We start from the raw sequence: 16,735 nt of genomic DNA on the forward strand, positions 1-16,735 counted from the left end.
CTAACTGCTCCCCTGCTCCACTCAGACTGCCTCTTCTGGAACCTTTCATGTCAGCAAGACAGCTGACAAATAACACAGGGTGCCAAATTAAGTAATGCAGGGGGAATGGGGGGAGATGGAGGGGAGACGAGAACGAGGAGAGGAAGAGGATGGTCTGAACAGTAATTTTCTTTGGCACCCTCTCTTGCTTTTGTTCAAAAGCGTGTGGTGTCCACAGCACTGACAGCATTTGGATTCTGTTCCAGCTGATCATCTAGTTACTCCAATCCATTGCTGTTCATGGACACTGCAGATGCATTTTCATGATCTGCACAAGGAAGGTAGATAAAATGCTCTGTGCTGAGTATGCATGTGCAAATTTGGAACAGTAAATGAGGAATACTCAAACAAAATTGATACTATACATAGGAAGCACACTTATATCCATGTTAATTCAGACCCAAGGCACATCTATTGAACCAAGCAAAGAGAAATGCAAGAAGAGAATAAGCAGTTGTAAAAGAAATTGACTCTGTGTCCCAGATAGTTTTTACCCTCATTTATTAAATATCAGAGATGTGTTTAAAACCTCCAGACTTGGGATTTGTAACATCTTTTGTTTAACTAGCACTTACTATTGGAATTCTTAGTCTCAGTGAATTTCCCTTGGTTGTATGAGCAGGGAGAAGTTCCTGATTTTCCCTTTCCATGTCATTCATTATTAAACATACTCATCTTTATCCCTTTTTTTCACCACTGTAAAATAAGTGCCAACAAACTTTGCACATTTTATCAATGCCAGAGATTTTTTTCCAAGAGCTTAATATATTTTCAGAGGAGGGTATTCAGTACTGAGCAGTATTTCATGTGCACCAGGAGATTGCCAGATAATATTATTTTTGCATATCACTGATTTTTATTCTTTTTGCAGTATTACAAATTTTTTTGATGTCACTTTCAAACTGAACAGGGATGTTAGAGCTAGTCCAAGTGATGCTCAGAGTGATTTTCCGAGTCAGCATACTTATCTGTAGTTCTGCTAGCTGCATAGGTATTTAATTCTTCCTTCCCTAATATCTGTTATTTGAACCTGTCAATACTGACTTCAATTTGCCATTGTGTGTCTTCTTCCCTAGCATTGATAAACACTTCTGAAGGGCTTCACAATTTTGTCAGGACTCGATAAAAAAGTATTTTAGCTATTTGCACAATTTTCTGCCTCCTTAGCTGCTGTGATATCCCTAAGACTTCAGTAAATGTATTACATAAGTGGTTCTGATGGGAAGGCTTGAGTAAGTGACCATTACACTTTTGTCATGATGAAAATAGACCATTTAATTCCATTCAGTTTCCCTTTTCTTCACTAATTCTTGATCAGTGATAATATTTTGCTATTCAATCCATAGCTGTTTAGTTACTTATTAGCCTCTTGTGAAGACATTTATCAGAGGACCTTGAATTTCTGAAGAAGTTAATTCCACTGATTCTCCTTTACCCAGTATTTTACTGACACGTTCAAAGAATTCTAGTAAATTTATAGGGTGCAATCTCCCTTTCGGAAAACAAGACCAGTGGGAACTTACCATACCGTGACCATCCTACTATTTGATTATTTTGCTTTTCATTATCGTGCATTTACATGGGGCATGTGCCTGACTTACTGGTCTGTTGTTCTGCAAATGTTATCCATGAACCTTTCTGGAGTACAGTATTTGCTTCTGTACAATTCTGTGCAATTGTCACTCTTCTTATGTCTGTGTTGCATAATTTCCCAGTGATAGTGCTGTATTTTTTTCCTGCAGTTACACAAATGAAAAGGAGTCTTTCAGCAGCAAGCCACTGATGTCCAGAGCTTTGCATTTTCTGCACTGAACAGGTTTAGGCACAAGGCACCAAGGGAAATGTAATCTAATATTGGTGCAGCTCTATCTCTATACTGATTTAGCCAACAAAAATACATTCGCAAAACCAATAGGCATTGTTTGGAGTTTTGCTTCAAATTATTTACAGTATCAAATGATCCTTTATAGTGCGCAGGGTTCTTAGAAGTTGTTCCATAACATGGATTGTGTTTGGATTTTAAATGCAGCTGTGGAGATGGTAGATAACCGTATTGCCTTATTAGTTGTATAATTGTCTATCTTTTGCTGGTAATGTGAACGTTAGGGTTAAAAGCAATTTACCAAGCATAATTTAGATACAAACAACCGAAGATGTACCTAAAACATGCACATTTTTGTTTCCTGTTTATTCAACTTTTCTAGGTCACAGGGCTGAATACATGACAACAAGGTAAGACATTTTTATTTAACTTGGTTTAGAGAGCTACAAATGGAAAATAAAACAGAAATCACACACGTAAAAGCAAGTTCCTAATGATGTGTAACATTGTTGTTGTTACTTAAATTGTGTACAGGCACTGTGTGTTTTAACATTCAGCATTTTAACATTTCGGCATTCTTGTGAGCTGCTTAGGCCAGTGTCAGTGGTGGGAGAAGCAGGGAAATCATTGAAAATATTTGTGAATTTGGACATTGCAGGTGGATTTTTGGTGCTAGGAAAAAAAATATATCTTTACTGAGCAGAATGCACAGTTCAGAAGAAAATACCTGTTTCCCTCAGTATCCATGTGTTTGATACTTAAATGGGTCTACACCTTCACAGAAGAGAAGGGAGACTGTGTTAGGTCTCCCCGCTTTGTTCAGGACATACATTTTGGTTGTGTAATGCCACACCTGTGAGGCTGCTTCCAGACATAAACACAGACAAGCACGCTGCAACCCCGAGGGTATCAGACTGTCAGTTTGCAGCTGCCGCTTTCCTGTATTGCTGCTTCTGGGCACCACCTTTCCCGTACTGCTGGGAGCAGGAACATCCAGACTAACCTTCCTGGTCTCTCTCTTCCCTGCCCTTTCCAGTCAATACATCCTTGCTCAATGCCTTCTCTTTCTACTTTTTGTTTCCTGGGTAGGAATGACTTTGCTGCCACCCCTTATCTTGAATTAAAAACAATGCAAAGCAAAACAAAACAACAACAACCAAAAAAAAAAAGAACAGAAGTTTTGCTCTTCCAGCTAAGAAGTTTGGATCAAGCTCTGGCTCTGCATTTGCTAGACCACTTGGTTTTGTATATTTTCTTCTGTCTGGCCCCCATATTCCTGGGAACATCTCTACAGGCTTCAGAGCTCCCTTCTTCCTCTTCCCACTGACTCATGGTCCATTTCAGCTCCGTCAGCTGGACTTACTCACCTTCCTTCCCTACATGACCACCGTTGAAAAGTGGTGACAAATTGGAGCATTCTTCCCAATTGCTGACATTAATTTTGAGACTTAAACTCTGACCCCAGATGCTACCAGCAGTACATGGAAGTCAGCAAGCTTATGCCTAATGAAAAAAATGTTATTTCCTGACTCCAAATTAAGTGACTCATCAGGCTCACCTCATCCTAAATTCCTTGTTCTGTAAGCAGAAAGAAAACGATGGATCTAGGCAATGATTTTACCTTAGTAAAGTGAAGGAACAGCTTGAAGCCTTCTTAACTCCTGTCTTCCCACACCTGGTCACTTAGTAAAAGAAGCTCTGAGGGAGAAGGTCCTCCCCATCTGATCCTTGGGACCAGTTTCCCCACTCTGGGTAAGACCTATCTGTTACCCCAGGGTTGTTAAGTTTCCAGTCTGTAAGACATGCAAATGATAATGTTCTTCAAGATCAAAGTTAAAATGTAGAAGGGAAGAGGGCATTCTTAAAGATGAGTTTAAATTAAATAGCAGGTAGTACAAGAATGGACCAGAGTCCCACCACTTTATGTTTTATGATTTAAAGTAGTGCTCCTTACTGTTTCCCCAAAACCTTGTAATTTTTTACTGATTCCTGAGGAAGCCATAGAAACATTGGCCTGCTGATGCAGGAGAACTAGAGAAGCTGTTGGCATGTGGAGTGCCATGACACTCACAAAAAAAGAAGAATATTTATTTCCTGTAATCTCTGTCAGTCATAGTCATCACATGCGTAACATGTAACATGCAAGATGAATGTTTTGCATACCAAAGTTTTGTGTGTTCTTTCTTTTATTTTTCTGCTATACTGGTTTTGTTTATTTGTTCTACGTTGATAACATCCTTTTAATTCCTTTAGCTAATTTGCAAAGTGTTTCTTTCCCTGTGTAAAGATGCTGATGGTTGTATGTGGAAGGTTAAAGCTGTGTACTGTTGCTGGCTCAAGTTGAAAATGCAGAGTTTGGTTTTGAAGCATCTTGGGAGCGTGCTGAGCAGTTTCAATCTGAATTTGAAGCTGCTCCGGCAGGTAGCAACTTTTCTGCTTGAGGTGCTTCAAGTGCCCCATGTTCTGCCGCAGCTGGCAGCGTGAATTCCAGTGTTGGCTGCACGTTTCATGCATGACAGTGACAAGAAATGGCCATTCCAGTTGTGCATTGTTTGGAATAAATGTGTATGGTAAAACTGTGAAACGGGTATTCATAAAGAATGTCAGTATTTATCCATAAGTAATGCATTTTTAATGGGGGAGTTCTTCACTCTTTAATCATTGTGTTACAGTTAAATTTGATGGAAAGTCTTTGCTTGATAAGTAATGTGTTTATTTCTCCCTTTACAATGCTCTGTTGTTTTGCCGTGACTTTACAGACATTTCGTTTTATTGTATGACTTAATTCTACTTGCTCAGTAATCATATTCCCTTCCCTTAGGCCTCCAAATCTTCCCCCTAAGCCCCAGAAACACAGGAAGCCCAGACCCCGATCACAATATAGTGCTAAGTTGTTTAATGGTGATTTGGAGTCATTCATCAAGGTACTGGCACCAGCCACTGGAGTGGCTGATCTCAACACTTCCTACTATAATGGTCACGGCCTCACGTGAGCTGAGGCAGATCATTATGTTTAAGTCTGTCCTGGGGCTCTTTTCTTTCCCAGTTGATCAATATAATACTTCCTGAAGTCAGAGGGAAAGAGGAGGATTCATTTCTCACAATAGTCTTCCTACAGTTCTGTTAATCAAGTAGGGATAGGATTGGCAGCCTGGTTTTATTAGGAAACAGCATCATTTAGAAGATAGGGGAAATAGCGGTGTACCCCACAACTTGGCACAGTTTCTGGCTTGCCATTTCAGTTACATTCAATATTCAAAGTCTGTGAAAAAGCAGTATTAGCCTGGGTTTGATATCCAGCTTTTGATTTCCTTTGACTTTAGGAATTTATTATATTGCGTGAAATTGTGATCACCACTATTACGGATCTTATATCTTTGCTGTATTTACTATCTTCTTCTTTCTCATACTTTTATTTCTAATAATGCGTCTAGCCGAGGCCGAAGGAACTCTCACACAAGACATCAGGTATAGTTCTGGTGAAAAGAGAACCATCTCTGCCTCACTCTCGGGTTTCATTCACGCCTGGCTCAAAATTAGTTCTTTCACTAAGCTGAAGGGGGAAGTTTGCATTAAGAAATGATATTACGAGTACAGCAGGCAAAACTGAACCGTGGCGTAACTGTGGAGTGATTGTAGTCTTAAATGATGGATATTCCCTTATTCATTAACAAACACCTCCCCATCACAGTCAGTTAGTGGTTTTGGAGACCGGCTGACAAAGATAAAAGAAAGCAAGCTTCAAAAAATACGTAGCAATACATTTATAAGTACAATGAATGGAATTCCTGACTGCAAGCTCTGTGAACTGAATTTGAATGTTATATGTGCCTTTTTTTTTCTTTCTGCGCAGCATAGTTAGCAGCAAATATTTTGCAGACCAAATTCTGTGCTCAGTGGCACCGTAGCAGTTTAGCTGTCTTTGAACTGAGCTTTCAGCCAGCCTCAATACAACTATGTGGAAAAACTATTATTATTATTATGCTGGTGGTGATGTGTTGTGCAAAGACTTCCAGGAAATCATCACATGGGGCCAGAGATTAATATCATGAATGGTTTCTTGCTCAAGGGAGAAAGTAAGAAAAAAAAATCCACAGCAAAAAGCCCCTGGATTAGGGAAGAACAGAGGAAATTTGGAGAAATGCTACCTTGTCGTTTTCTCTCACATTGAAGAGGGCTGTACTACATGGCAGTGAGAGTGACAGAGCTTACTTGCCAGCAGAGAAAGTTCTACGTAGTCTTTCAAAAGGAAAAAGTAGGTAGCCTTATCACAGATTTGGCAGTGTGGGAGCTAACCTAGGAAGTCATCCCTGCACAAAGAACAGGTCATTCCTCATAGGGATGTGTCATTCTGACGTGCAAGAAGGGGTTACAGCTAGTGAAATACAGTATCACAGCAAATTGCTTTTTGTTCCGTTTTTGCATCGTAAGATACAATAATTAGTCCCAAACATGCAGTCGCTGACTACACACATCAGATTAAATTCACAGTAGCAGTAGGTTCACTGTTCTTGAATTTCACCAACACAGATTGTTACTTCAAACTTTTTCTTGTCATTAAATCCCAAATCCAAAATTTTTGGTTTACGTTATTTAAAGGAATCTCTTAACTATGAAGTTGTATGTGGTTCTGAGCAGATTCCCCCAAGAAACAAGTAAGAAAGTAATATACTCGTAATTTCTTACTGCAAACACCATCTCTTCAGAGGCTTTACATTTATCGCACGAACCAGTGTACTAACAGGAGATACGGGTGCATGTTGGGCATGTTGCTAATACTGTGCTTTTGTGGAGGGCCAGAGTGCTCATTGGTCTGTGAAGATGACAGTGTGTATTCCTCATTTAGCAACTGACCTGTTCCGTGTTTGTTTGTTTTTTTATTCAGCTCTTACTGAATCATGACACTACTCAAACAGAAGGATACTAGTGGTTCTTGGCTAACCAGTGTTTGCTAGGTTTTGATCTAAAAGATAAACAAGCCACAACTTAAATAGCATAATTACTGTTACAGTTTTTTGTAAACCCCAGTAAAACAATATGCAGTACACAGAAAATCAGGAGTTAGGTTGCCTCAGGAATCACATTGTTTCATTGCTTCAGTGTGTGTTATTTTTCAAACGCTTTTTTTTTTAGCAGTTGGCTTTTCATCTACTTGGGCTTAATTCATAAACTTCCTGCTAGTGTAATTTAGCATGAAAATTAGAAGGACTAGTAAGAAGAAATGTGTATTCTGAGTTACAGGGTGCCTTTGAATTCATGATTTTATAATACAGACTGGTTTTATATTAAACTTTCAAATGAATTAGTCAATTCTCTGAGCGCTTACATATTTGAAATTCATTTGGAAAGAAAAATTATAGCTTCTAAGATGAGAAGTTTGAAGGTACCTATTATTTATGAAACAGTATTTTTTTTCCAACACAAGCATAATTTTAATCATATGATTTGTATCTCTAATAGATATTTGATGACTTGTAGTCATTAATGTGCATAGGGTAAAATAGCCATTTTTTAAAGTGCCGAAACACACAACTGAAGGACCATGATGGTTCTTCTGGAAAATGAGCAGTTTGAAGGAAAAAGACAGTTCACTGAAAATCGGTGTGTAGTCATCCTCTCCCCCTACCACCACTAGCATTTTTTCTCCTTTATTAAAACACCTCTGTTTAACTGGAGATGTACCTATAAATTGGCTGCTGTACCATGACCGAGACCAAGAGCTTTGCTTCATGAGCTCTGCCAGTTGAAGGTGGGGAGGAGCAGGCTGTGACCTCCCTTTCCCAATGCCTTTGTGCTGAAGGGGCAGCTGATCAATGTTCCTAACTCAAAGTGGCTGCAGTTCACCATGCAGTGTATTACCACAGTTAGTGCAGCCTGAAATAATGTGCTAAGACATCATCTGCTGTATTTTAGGATACACAAATCAGGAGGGAGGTGAGGAGGGAGACAGGTAGTAAGTACTCCATGCAGTGTCATTGGGTAGCTCATCTCCAAGAACTTTTCTGATAGTCCAGCAGGTCCAGGAAAGGCTTTGTCTTCTGTTTATCGTCAGTAACTTTTAGCTAAAAAAAAAAGAAAAAAAAAAAGAGCACCTCCAGGAATTAGACCCTGTGTAATTAGGCCCATGTAAGATTTTCTCCCCTAGGGAAAAAAAGGGGTAAGTTAAATGAATGCAGAAGGATCGTCTTCATCATGGAGTATTATTGTTAATAATAAACTAAAGGCAAATTCACTGCTTTAACTCATTTTGCTTCAAAAATCTAAAATAAATGCATGAGCTTAGATGTCACATACAGTGTTAGCCGGATACAGTGGCAGAGTTAGAGAATGAAGTTTGTGAATTTCCTGATTCAATGATTTTCATTAAGAACCTTAATCTTTTCTCTTCACCTGTTCCTTTCCCTCCCTCCCTAAATGGGATGAGAATTCTGTTAGAAATTATATATTTTCTTATGTGTTTTTTTGGCAGCACTGTATGTCCATCTGGATTGACCAAGAAAACCCATTTTCACATTCATTCCAGAGTAGGGAGGTTTCCTTTTTCACATCTGCAGTACACTCTTTCTGCTCTTGTTTTTCCAGGATTCAGGACAAGTCATTCCTCTCATTGTGGAAAGCTGTATCAGATTTATCAATTTGTATGGTAAGCAATGAAATATGTTATGTCATTTCATTACTGAACTTAGTTGTGTATGTTGTGCATGATGCGTTTACAGCTACAGCTTTGTTTTAAAACTAGAAGTGAAAAGTATTTTTAAAATAGATTAATTTCCCACCATTGTCTCCCGTCTTTGCTGCAGGTCTTCAGCATCAGGGAATTTTTAGAGTGTCTGGTTCCCAGGTGGAAGTCAATGATATTAAAAATTCATTTGAGAGAGGTAATTGCATTTTTGCTTATTCAAGTACCTTAATATCTGACACTTAAAATGTTTTAATTTCTAATTACTTTCTTGTCTGTTTAAGAATTTTGTTCACTTTTTGTACTGCACCTTAAACTTTGCACTGTCATATGCTTAAAGATGAAGTATAATGATGACACGTACATGTTTTTCCCACACTGTGTCCCAGGAGCTTGGGGTTGTTTTTGTGTAGATGTTCATGTGTCTCTTGGATTAGTCTTTTGTTATGGTAAACTGCAAAGAATAGTTAGTCTTTATTTTATTTTAAAGATCCTCAAAAAGGAAAGATTATGTTTTTAATTACATTCAAGAGACTACTTAATGCAATTTGAGAATGCTGTTACTTGATCTTCTGGAATATGAGTGCTCAAGTTCCTAGTCCCTCTGCCAAAGTGACATCATGATCAGTGCAAATACAGGATCAATGCAAATACAGGCTGTGAAAGAGCTGTTCCATTTTTAACTACGGTTTTCGTTCCTCAAGGAAACTTCAGCCCCAGAGGAGGAATTATGGGAAAGATACCAGGAATTGAAAATAATTTTTTACACATGAATGTAAAATGCAACAGCAAACCTAGGATTCCTCTGCTAGGGGAGACAAGGTCCAGGGCATTGCCAATCCAATCCCCTAACTACATTAAAGCAACACTAGTTACTTAGTTTTTTTGTTTGTTTGTTTGACTAATCTTACATTCTCTTTTCTTGGGTTTTGGAACCTTTTTTTTTTTTTTCTTATTAGTTTCCAGAAGAAACTTTTGCAGATCATCTGCTAATGAGAAAACCCTTCAAGGAATAAATCTTATGACTAAAAGCATGAAAAAAGATGCCCAGTATTTTTCTCCCAAATATTAATTGCATATCTTGTTAAAGTTGATCTGGTCCTTGACAAGATAGGTGAAGTAGCTGTTTTTACATGCTAAGTGAAGGCATGTCCTCCTGCTCTACAACTTCTGCATCTGCCTTGTTGTTCAGTGCTTCTCCTAGGTAGTGTTAGTCTGGAAAGTGCATACATTTTAAAGTGTTTCAAAATAAAGATTAAGTCTTTAAAATTACACATAGTTCAGTCTTGGGCCTTAGGTTTTCAGTTTCCATAAAGTGTTTTCACTAAATGGTTGTAAATATTCCTGAATGCTTTAGTTTTAAATAATGAAGACAAATTTGCAATTCGAAGAGTTAGATAATCTGTTTGTTTTATGTAAGCTCCCAAAGAATAGTCTGAGAAACTCTATTCAGTTAAGAACATACAGCTTTTTTATTTTACTACTGGTAAATCGTAACATGTTCATAAATACCTGATTGGAAGTTCAGGACTTAAGAGATCACTACATTATGTAATGTAAAGGAAGCTTTATTTAGGCTACTGTTTTCAGTGTAATTTCTACAGTGAAAAGCCTGGGATTTCTAAAGCAATGTTTATAATCTTACTTGAATGCTTGCCTTGTCACCTCCCACATAGTAAAAACAAAAACAATCGAAAAAAAAGTCATTCATTTATTAAAATGTTGCATGCAAGAATGCTCCTGCATGTGTTTCATTCACTTTATTTTCTTTTTAAGGTGAAAATCCTTTGGCAGATGACCAAAGTAACCACGACATTAACTCAGTTGCTGGAGTACTGAAGCTCTATTTCCGAGGGCTGGAAAATCCTGTCTTTCCTAAGGAAAGATTTAATGATCTTATTTCTTGTATCAGTAAGTAGAAATCTCTATTTCTTCTCAATAGAATTTTACTTTCATATATACAATAGCAGCCTGAAAAAAGAGCTATCTTCACAGATTTTTCTGAGACAATTTGTTTGCCATCTGTAACAGCCTGGGTCAGTTATTAGTCATACTTGCAGCTGTGGTTGTTCCCTTTTTCCAGTGGGATTAATGTACAGTGCAACTCTTTGTTTAATAGAGCAGGAAGAAAACCTTTTGGTATACAGGAGATAGTTAAATTTATACGCATTATTATTTTCCTCTGTGCACTGAGGCAGACGGAAGGGGATGAAGTCATGACCATGCAAACAGTGTATGTTACATTTCACAAAGGTTTTCATGCCCTACAGCTTGGAGTCAGTGCTAGTGAATAAGTAACTAGTCGCTCGGCATTGTGTGGTTCCTTTGTTGCGCTTAGCTTAAAAACCCAGGTCCAACCGGCAGGAAAACTATTCAGTGCAAGAACAGAAGGAAGCAGCTGAATGTTGTCTGCAGAAGAGCCCAGTCTGCCTTCCAACACACAAGAATTGCCAAGTTGTAATGGGATGCCCAAGAGGAGCAGCATATGGGTCTGTGTGCTGCTGGCGTTCATAGCTGGACGCTGAAAGGTTGTAGTAATTTAGGAAGTTCTCAGTGGATGGCTGAATTGCTCTGGCATGCACAAAACCTTTTCCAGTTCACAGATCCCTGCAGATGTTCAGGAGGTGTGAGGCCAAACCAACCATCAGTAGGCTTACTGTTCCCTGCGGGTCCATCAGAAGTAGTCAGAGGTCCTAGCTTTGTGGAAGAATTTCCTCCTCTGAACCCTTCCTTTGTAAATAGCTTATTTCAGCCAAATGGAGCCAATGGGCAGTTTCACAGGTAACAAGGGCCAGTCCTTTTGGAATACTAATCAGGGCAGGCTCTCCGAACTGTGCTATTTTGGCAAAGGAGACAGCCCAGCAGTCAGGACAGCAGACTTATGTGTTCCCAGTGTCCTGGGCTGGTGAGTATATGGGCTTTTCTGCTCCATGCCAGGGGGAACCCCGCACGTGCGGTTTCCTTCCCAGATAGGGAGGATTGCAGTAATTCAGCCTGGAGGTTACAAGTGTGTGGATTGCTGGGATCAGTTCTGTGTGCAATGTTATGGTTTTTGTCCAACAGACCAGCGTGATTTTCTGTAGCTGTTAACTATTCACAGTCTCAGTGGTTGTGAAGAGTCCTGAAGGACCTTAACACTACAGTTTAACAGTCTGATACCACACTAAGGAGGATGCTGAGACAGGCACCCTCGTTTTGGAAAGGATAATCTTGGTACTGCCTGAGCTCAGTTTTAGCTAACCGTAATGTCACAGCCCAGAAAATGTCTGTGAGTCATAGAAATTGAAATCTAAAGTGGGATCGTTTTGACTGAGTGATTTTCTGCACGACAGGGGTGATGGAACTTTACCTAATAATTCTGTGCTGATTTCCATAACTTTTGGATGAATTAAAGCATGTCTGCTGGTAAAATGTATTGATTTAATGGCTTCAGTTGACAGGAAATCTACCGCATTCTTAGATAAGCTGTTCAAAAGATTAATCACTTTCATCATTAACATTTGTACAAGATTTTCTTTTCAAAATTTCTGCTATCAGACTCTACCCTTTGGATCTCTTTATGACTCCATTATTTTGACTAAGCAATAAGAAAATTGAGATGGTGATTCTTATATGTGGCGATACTATATGTGTTGTTACAGGCAATATAGTCAGTGGAGTTGCACTCCACTGTGTTCATAGAATCATCACAGAACAGGTTGGGTTGGAAGGGACCTTAAAGCCCACCCAGCTCCAACCCCCTGCCATGGGCAGGGACACCTCCCACCAGACCAGGTTGCCCAAAGCCCCATCCAGCCTGGCCTTGAGCACCTCCAGGGATGGGGCACCCACAGCTGCTCTGGGCAGCCTGGGCCAGTGCCTCATCACCCTCACAGTAAAGACTGTCTTCTGAATATCTAATCTAAATCTCCCCTTTTTTACTTTAAAGCCATTACTCCTTGTCCTGTCACTACACCCCCTGACAAAGAGTCTCTCCCCAGCTGTCCTGCAGGCCCCCTTCAAGCACTGGAAGGCCGCTGTAAGGTCTCCCTGGAGCCTTCTCTTCTCCAGGCTGAACAACCCCAACTCCCTCAGCCTGTCCCCATAGGAGAGGTGCTCCAGCCCTCTGAGCATCCTCGTGGCCCTCTCAAATGGACCGTTACAGGGGAAGAGGTGTCGCCATCTGATTCTGGTTTAGGCTGCCCGTTCTCTGAGGCTCTCCTAAGACTGGATTATCAGCTCTGTAACAGCTTGTCAAAACAAGGTGTAGTGACTGAGTAGTTCTGCTGGATTTGACTTGTACTGTTGCTCTTACAGAGGAAAGAAATTTTGTTTGTGATAATGTTTGCAATGAGTCCCCGATATGTTTCTGACAAGTTTTGGAGGAAGACAGATATCTACATAAGAGAGAGCAGGATTGTGTTGTTTGGTTTGGTTTCCATGAGGTTATCTTTAGGGGCACTCCGAAACAACATGTCAGTGCCTCCCTTCAGAGGAGGGAGAAGACATAAATCTGGAATTCGGCTGGACAAAGGGGATTTTTGTTTTGAACATATTGGGGTGGTTTTACTTTGTGTTGTCACAGTGGGAGTTTTGAATGTGGTGTGATCAGAGAAAGAAACAGCTCTTGTACCTTGTATCCACAGCCAGCCCCAGAGTCACACACTGAGAATAGTGAGCTGTGTGTCTGCATCTTCTGATTATCTGAGAGGAGCCTGGGGTGGACTGTTTTTACAGCTGTGTACCTAGTCTGTGTGCTTCGTTAAGTGGTCCGCTACTTCCAGGCAATAAGATGCTTTTTATTTGGAAAAAAAAAAAAAAAGCAAGCATTTCAGAATATACTACCTGTCACCGTTCAATTTAAATAGAACCTGTGTGGCACATAATATTAGAAACTGCCTGTCTTTTCAAAGACTCTTTCCATTGCTCTCTTTCAACCCTAACACTTCATATATCTTGCAAAAAGGAAGACAGTCGAGGCAAGATTTTTTCTCCCACTACAGACTTTGAACCTGTCATAGTTGTGTTAGTTCCTTTTTCTGTGCTCACACGGCCCTCGTACACCAAACAGTTCCCTCGCCTACTAAGTGTCTTGGTCTTCATTTTTGTGGGAGCAAGGAGAGACTCCATTTCCCTCGTCAGAACAGAGGTTACCACAACTTCTTTAGGTCACAACTGAGTGTGTTAAGACCAGAAAGCATTCACATTTTTATTTAAGAGGATTTAAGTACTCTTAATGCTTACTGCATTCACTTTCTGATGAACAGTGAGAAAAAGAGTAAACATTAAGTTGTTTTCAAATGGTTTTTTTTTTAGATAAATACCAGTGTGTTTTTATTAATTGGTGGCAGACATTGTTATAAAAAGAGGGATGGAAAAAAAACAAATGAATAAAGTTAATCATCATGTAAAACTTTAAGAGGGCAGAATGTCACGCATTTTATATGGAAATGAAATGTTGCCAGTGAAAAACCTCTTGAAACTGAAATACTTAGTTATGGATGTCAAGCATAATTGAGGTTACAGCTGCAAAATGAACCTTTCCTCAGTACAGCCACTGAGGAATTCCTTTACATTTATGCATATATTTTCAATGAAATAGAGCATTGTGATTTAATGCTTTCCCTTTTGGAAACACATTGGAAGCAGTGCAAAATGACTGACTTTTAGGACAATTTGTTTTAATTAGACTCATGAGAACAGTGTTACTCTGTTGGGGTTTATGAACTGTTTTAGCTAAAATTGGGTCCAAATTCTGACTTCTCCAGAGCAAGCATGAAAGGTAGGACAGAACATAAAGAATCCATTTCATTATGGGTCATAAGTCTACGTTCCCAGCAAAAGTATTGGCCACTATTGCTCAGAGCAGCACTCAGCAATCCAGCAGGTAAAATGGGGTGGTGGGGAAGGGAAGAGAGTTGTGCTGTGCATCTTTTCCGCCCCGTTGTAGAAACAGGTTGGGACAAACATACGCAGAATATTTGTAACAGGAGTTGCAGGTAGGCAGAGGGTACTGAAGCTGTGCTGAACGCTTGCCATAGCTCACCTTCACTGCTTGAGGACTGCAGTTCCTCTCCTGGTGTGAGTTCTTATACGTGTTCATTATAGTTTATTTTTATATATACATACCTGCGCAATTGTGGCCGTGGACTCACCTCAGCTGCCCAGACTGTTTAGCTTCTGCTTGGGTCATTAAAATTCTTCTTGGTTTCATCTCCCTTGCCTTAATTTTGATATACTAAGATGCCAGGGTGGATGAAAATTTACATATTTCTTCCTTCTAATGTTCATCATTTTGATCCCTTGCAGCCAGCAGTGTGCATTTTCCTCCAGACATAAATATTATGTAAGAAATTGATTTTACTGCTTTTCCAGACTATTACTTTAAAAGATAAAAACTGTATTATGAGTTGTCAGCTCTTCCTGAAAAAGTTTCTACAACAGGACAACTGTTTCTTTCCCGAAGTGACGGTGGATACCATTGTGTTTGTCCTCCTGCAATGCCCTCATAAATAGATATGAAACAGCTGTACATGGCATTGCTGAGTTAATATATACGTATCTCTGAGTTGTATTGGACTCATCTACCAAAGTGGAAAGAGGCACAAATTGCTAAATTCAGCACTAATTCATATTCTCGTAGATTACCTGTCAGCTACAAATTGACCATAAAAATTGCATCTGCAAGTGTAACTCATTCCCATTTGATGTTCAATGTGTGTGTAAAGAAAGCATTAGGCACTCATTCTGTTACTAGTAGGTGCCCCTCCAAGTCGAAGGAGTGAGTCACCCCCACACAGCAACACCACATTGGATTTTATCCTTCAAATCAGTGATCCTAAAGGAGAGAGAGATCTTACATTACCATTGTTTGCTTTCTTCTTCCTCCTTTATACCACCCTTGCCTGTGAAATATGCTTAGCTTGCACAGTACTGGCTATTAGGTTAGCACAGTTCATGCCTTGCTGAGACCAGTTTTCTCCTTCCACGTGTTCTGATCAATAGTATCTTCCCTTTGCAAAATGTTTGCATTTCTTTTGTTACGACTGAGATTGGCCCAGGAAGGATATCAACAGAGGATGGTTAAACAAGCACAAATCAGAATCTGTGTATGTGTTTTTTGAGCTCTGACTGCTCCCAGGCTGGATCTTCTCTTTGTTGAATAACTGTTTCACCACCAGTGCAGGAGGGGCCATATGTAGGACCACGACCATGGCCAGTGCACTTGTAGCATCTTCAGCTAAACTGGATGATAAAGGCTTGTAGCTGTCCAGTTGGCCCAGAGTATTTGGGAGCAACTGCAATTGCTGTCTTGCAGAAGTCTTTTGTTTTCCATCACCAAAGCACTGAATTAATATATGTTTGAATATTTATTGCCTTTTACATGCTCCACTACTTCATGATTATTGCTTAATTAAACTTCAATTTGACTTACATTTTCTTAACGTTATTTAGGATGAATGTATCCCTGTCTTCATTTATAAGTTGGTCTTGTTTTATTTGCATTTAGGGACTTCTGTTAGTAATTATGTTTTCTTCCCTCTTAAGCTTCCTTTACTCTTCAGAGGCAGATTGTTCACTTCTAATCTGTTTCACGTTACAGTGTCTACCTCGGCAAAAACCTCATCATGAGTCAACTCATCATCAGTCAGGTGGTTAAAATATGTTATTTCTCAAGCAAGAGAAAAGCGCACATTCATTGACTCAATGTAACTCTGTAGAAAGCAAAGGTGGCACCACCTCTCCAAAACGGGTTCCAGTGTTGCATCTTTCCTGGAGGTTGAAAATCACAACTTTTACAGGAGGGTTGAGTAGCTAGGATTTATGCTTGTCTCATGCTGCTGGGAAGCGGACCTTAGCCTGTGGCTGATAAAGAGGCAGATAGCTGATATTTTTTTCATTTATGCAGTGACATGAGTAAGCTGGATTCATTCTCCTGGTTGTGGATTTGACCCTCATGGCTGAGACAGGTCTGGATGTAGGCATGTCAGACAAGAGCTCCAAAAAATTTGCTCTGCTCTGAGACATCGGAACTAGAAAATAAATAATTGTCTCTATTTTTTATTTTTAACCGGTGGTAGTCTTGATTTGAGGTTGGTATTCGTGTGTCCTTCACACAGATCTCCCTTCCCTGCCATAGTTAGAGAAAACACAATAGTTCTGTCTTTGGCCTTGCCAGAGGCTTATCCCCTTGCTTGTGTTTGAGAATGGGAATC

The 16,735-nt window shown here is 39.7% G+C and overlaps 1 protein-coding gene across 3 annotated transcripts in view; it reads left to right on the forward strand.

Moving 5' to 3' along the window:
- Positions 1–16,735, forward strand: part of SRGAP1 (SLIT-ROBO Rho GTPase activating protein 1) — a 151,509-nt gene that overhangs the window by 112,720 nt on the left and 22,054 nt on the right. For 2 of the 3 annotated variants that reach the window (XM_066992485.1, XM_048065364.2), the window contains exons 11-15: positions 2,244–2,271; positions 4,683–4,785; positions 8,444–8,504; positions 8,662–8,739; positions 10,317–10,451. In XM_066992485.1, coding sequence (XP_066848586.1) covers positions 2,244–2,271; positions 4,683–4,785; positions 8,444–8,504; positions 8,662–8,739; positions 10,317–10,451 — 405 coding nt within the window. Of the gene's footprint in view, positions 1–2,243; positions 2,272–4,682; positions 4,786–5,295; positions 5,330–8,443; positions 8,505–8,661; positions 8,740–10,316; positions 10,452–16,735 lie in introns of all 3 variants that reach the window. The other variant, XM_048065365.2, reaches the window with a different exon arrangement.

The sequence above is a fragment of the Anser cygnoides genome, chromosome 1 (assembly GCF_040182565.1).
Source record: "Anser cygnoides isolate HZ-2024a breed goose chromosome 1, Taihu_goose_T2T_genome, whole genome shotgun sequence".
Lineage (NCBI taxonomy): Eukaryota > Metazoa > Chordata > Aves > Anseriformes > Anatidae > Anser > Anser cygnoides.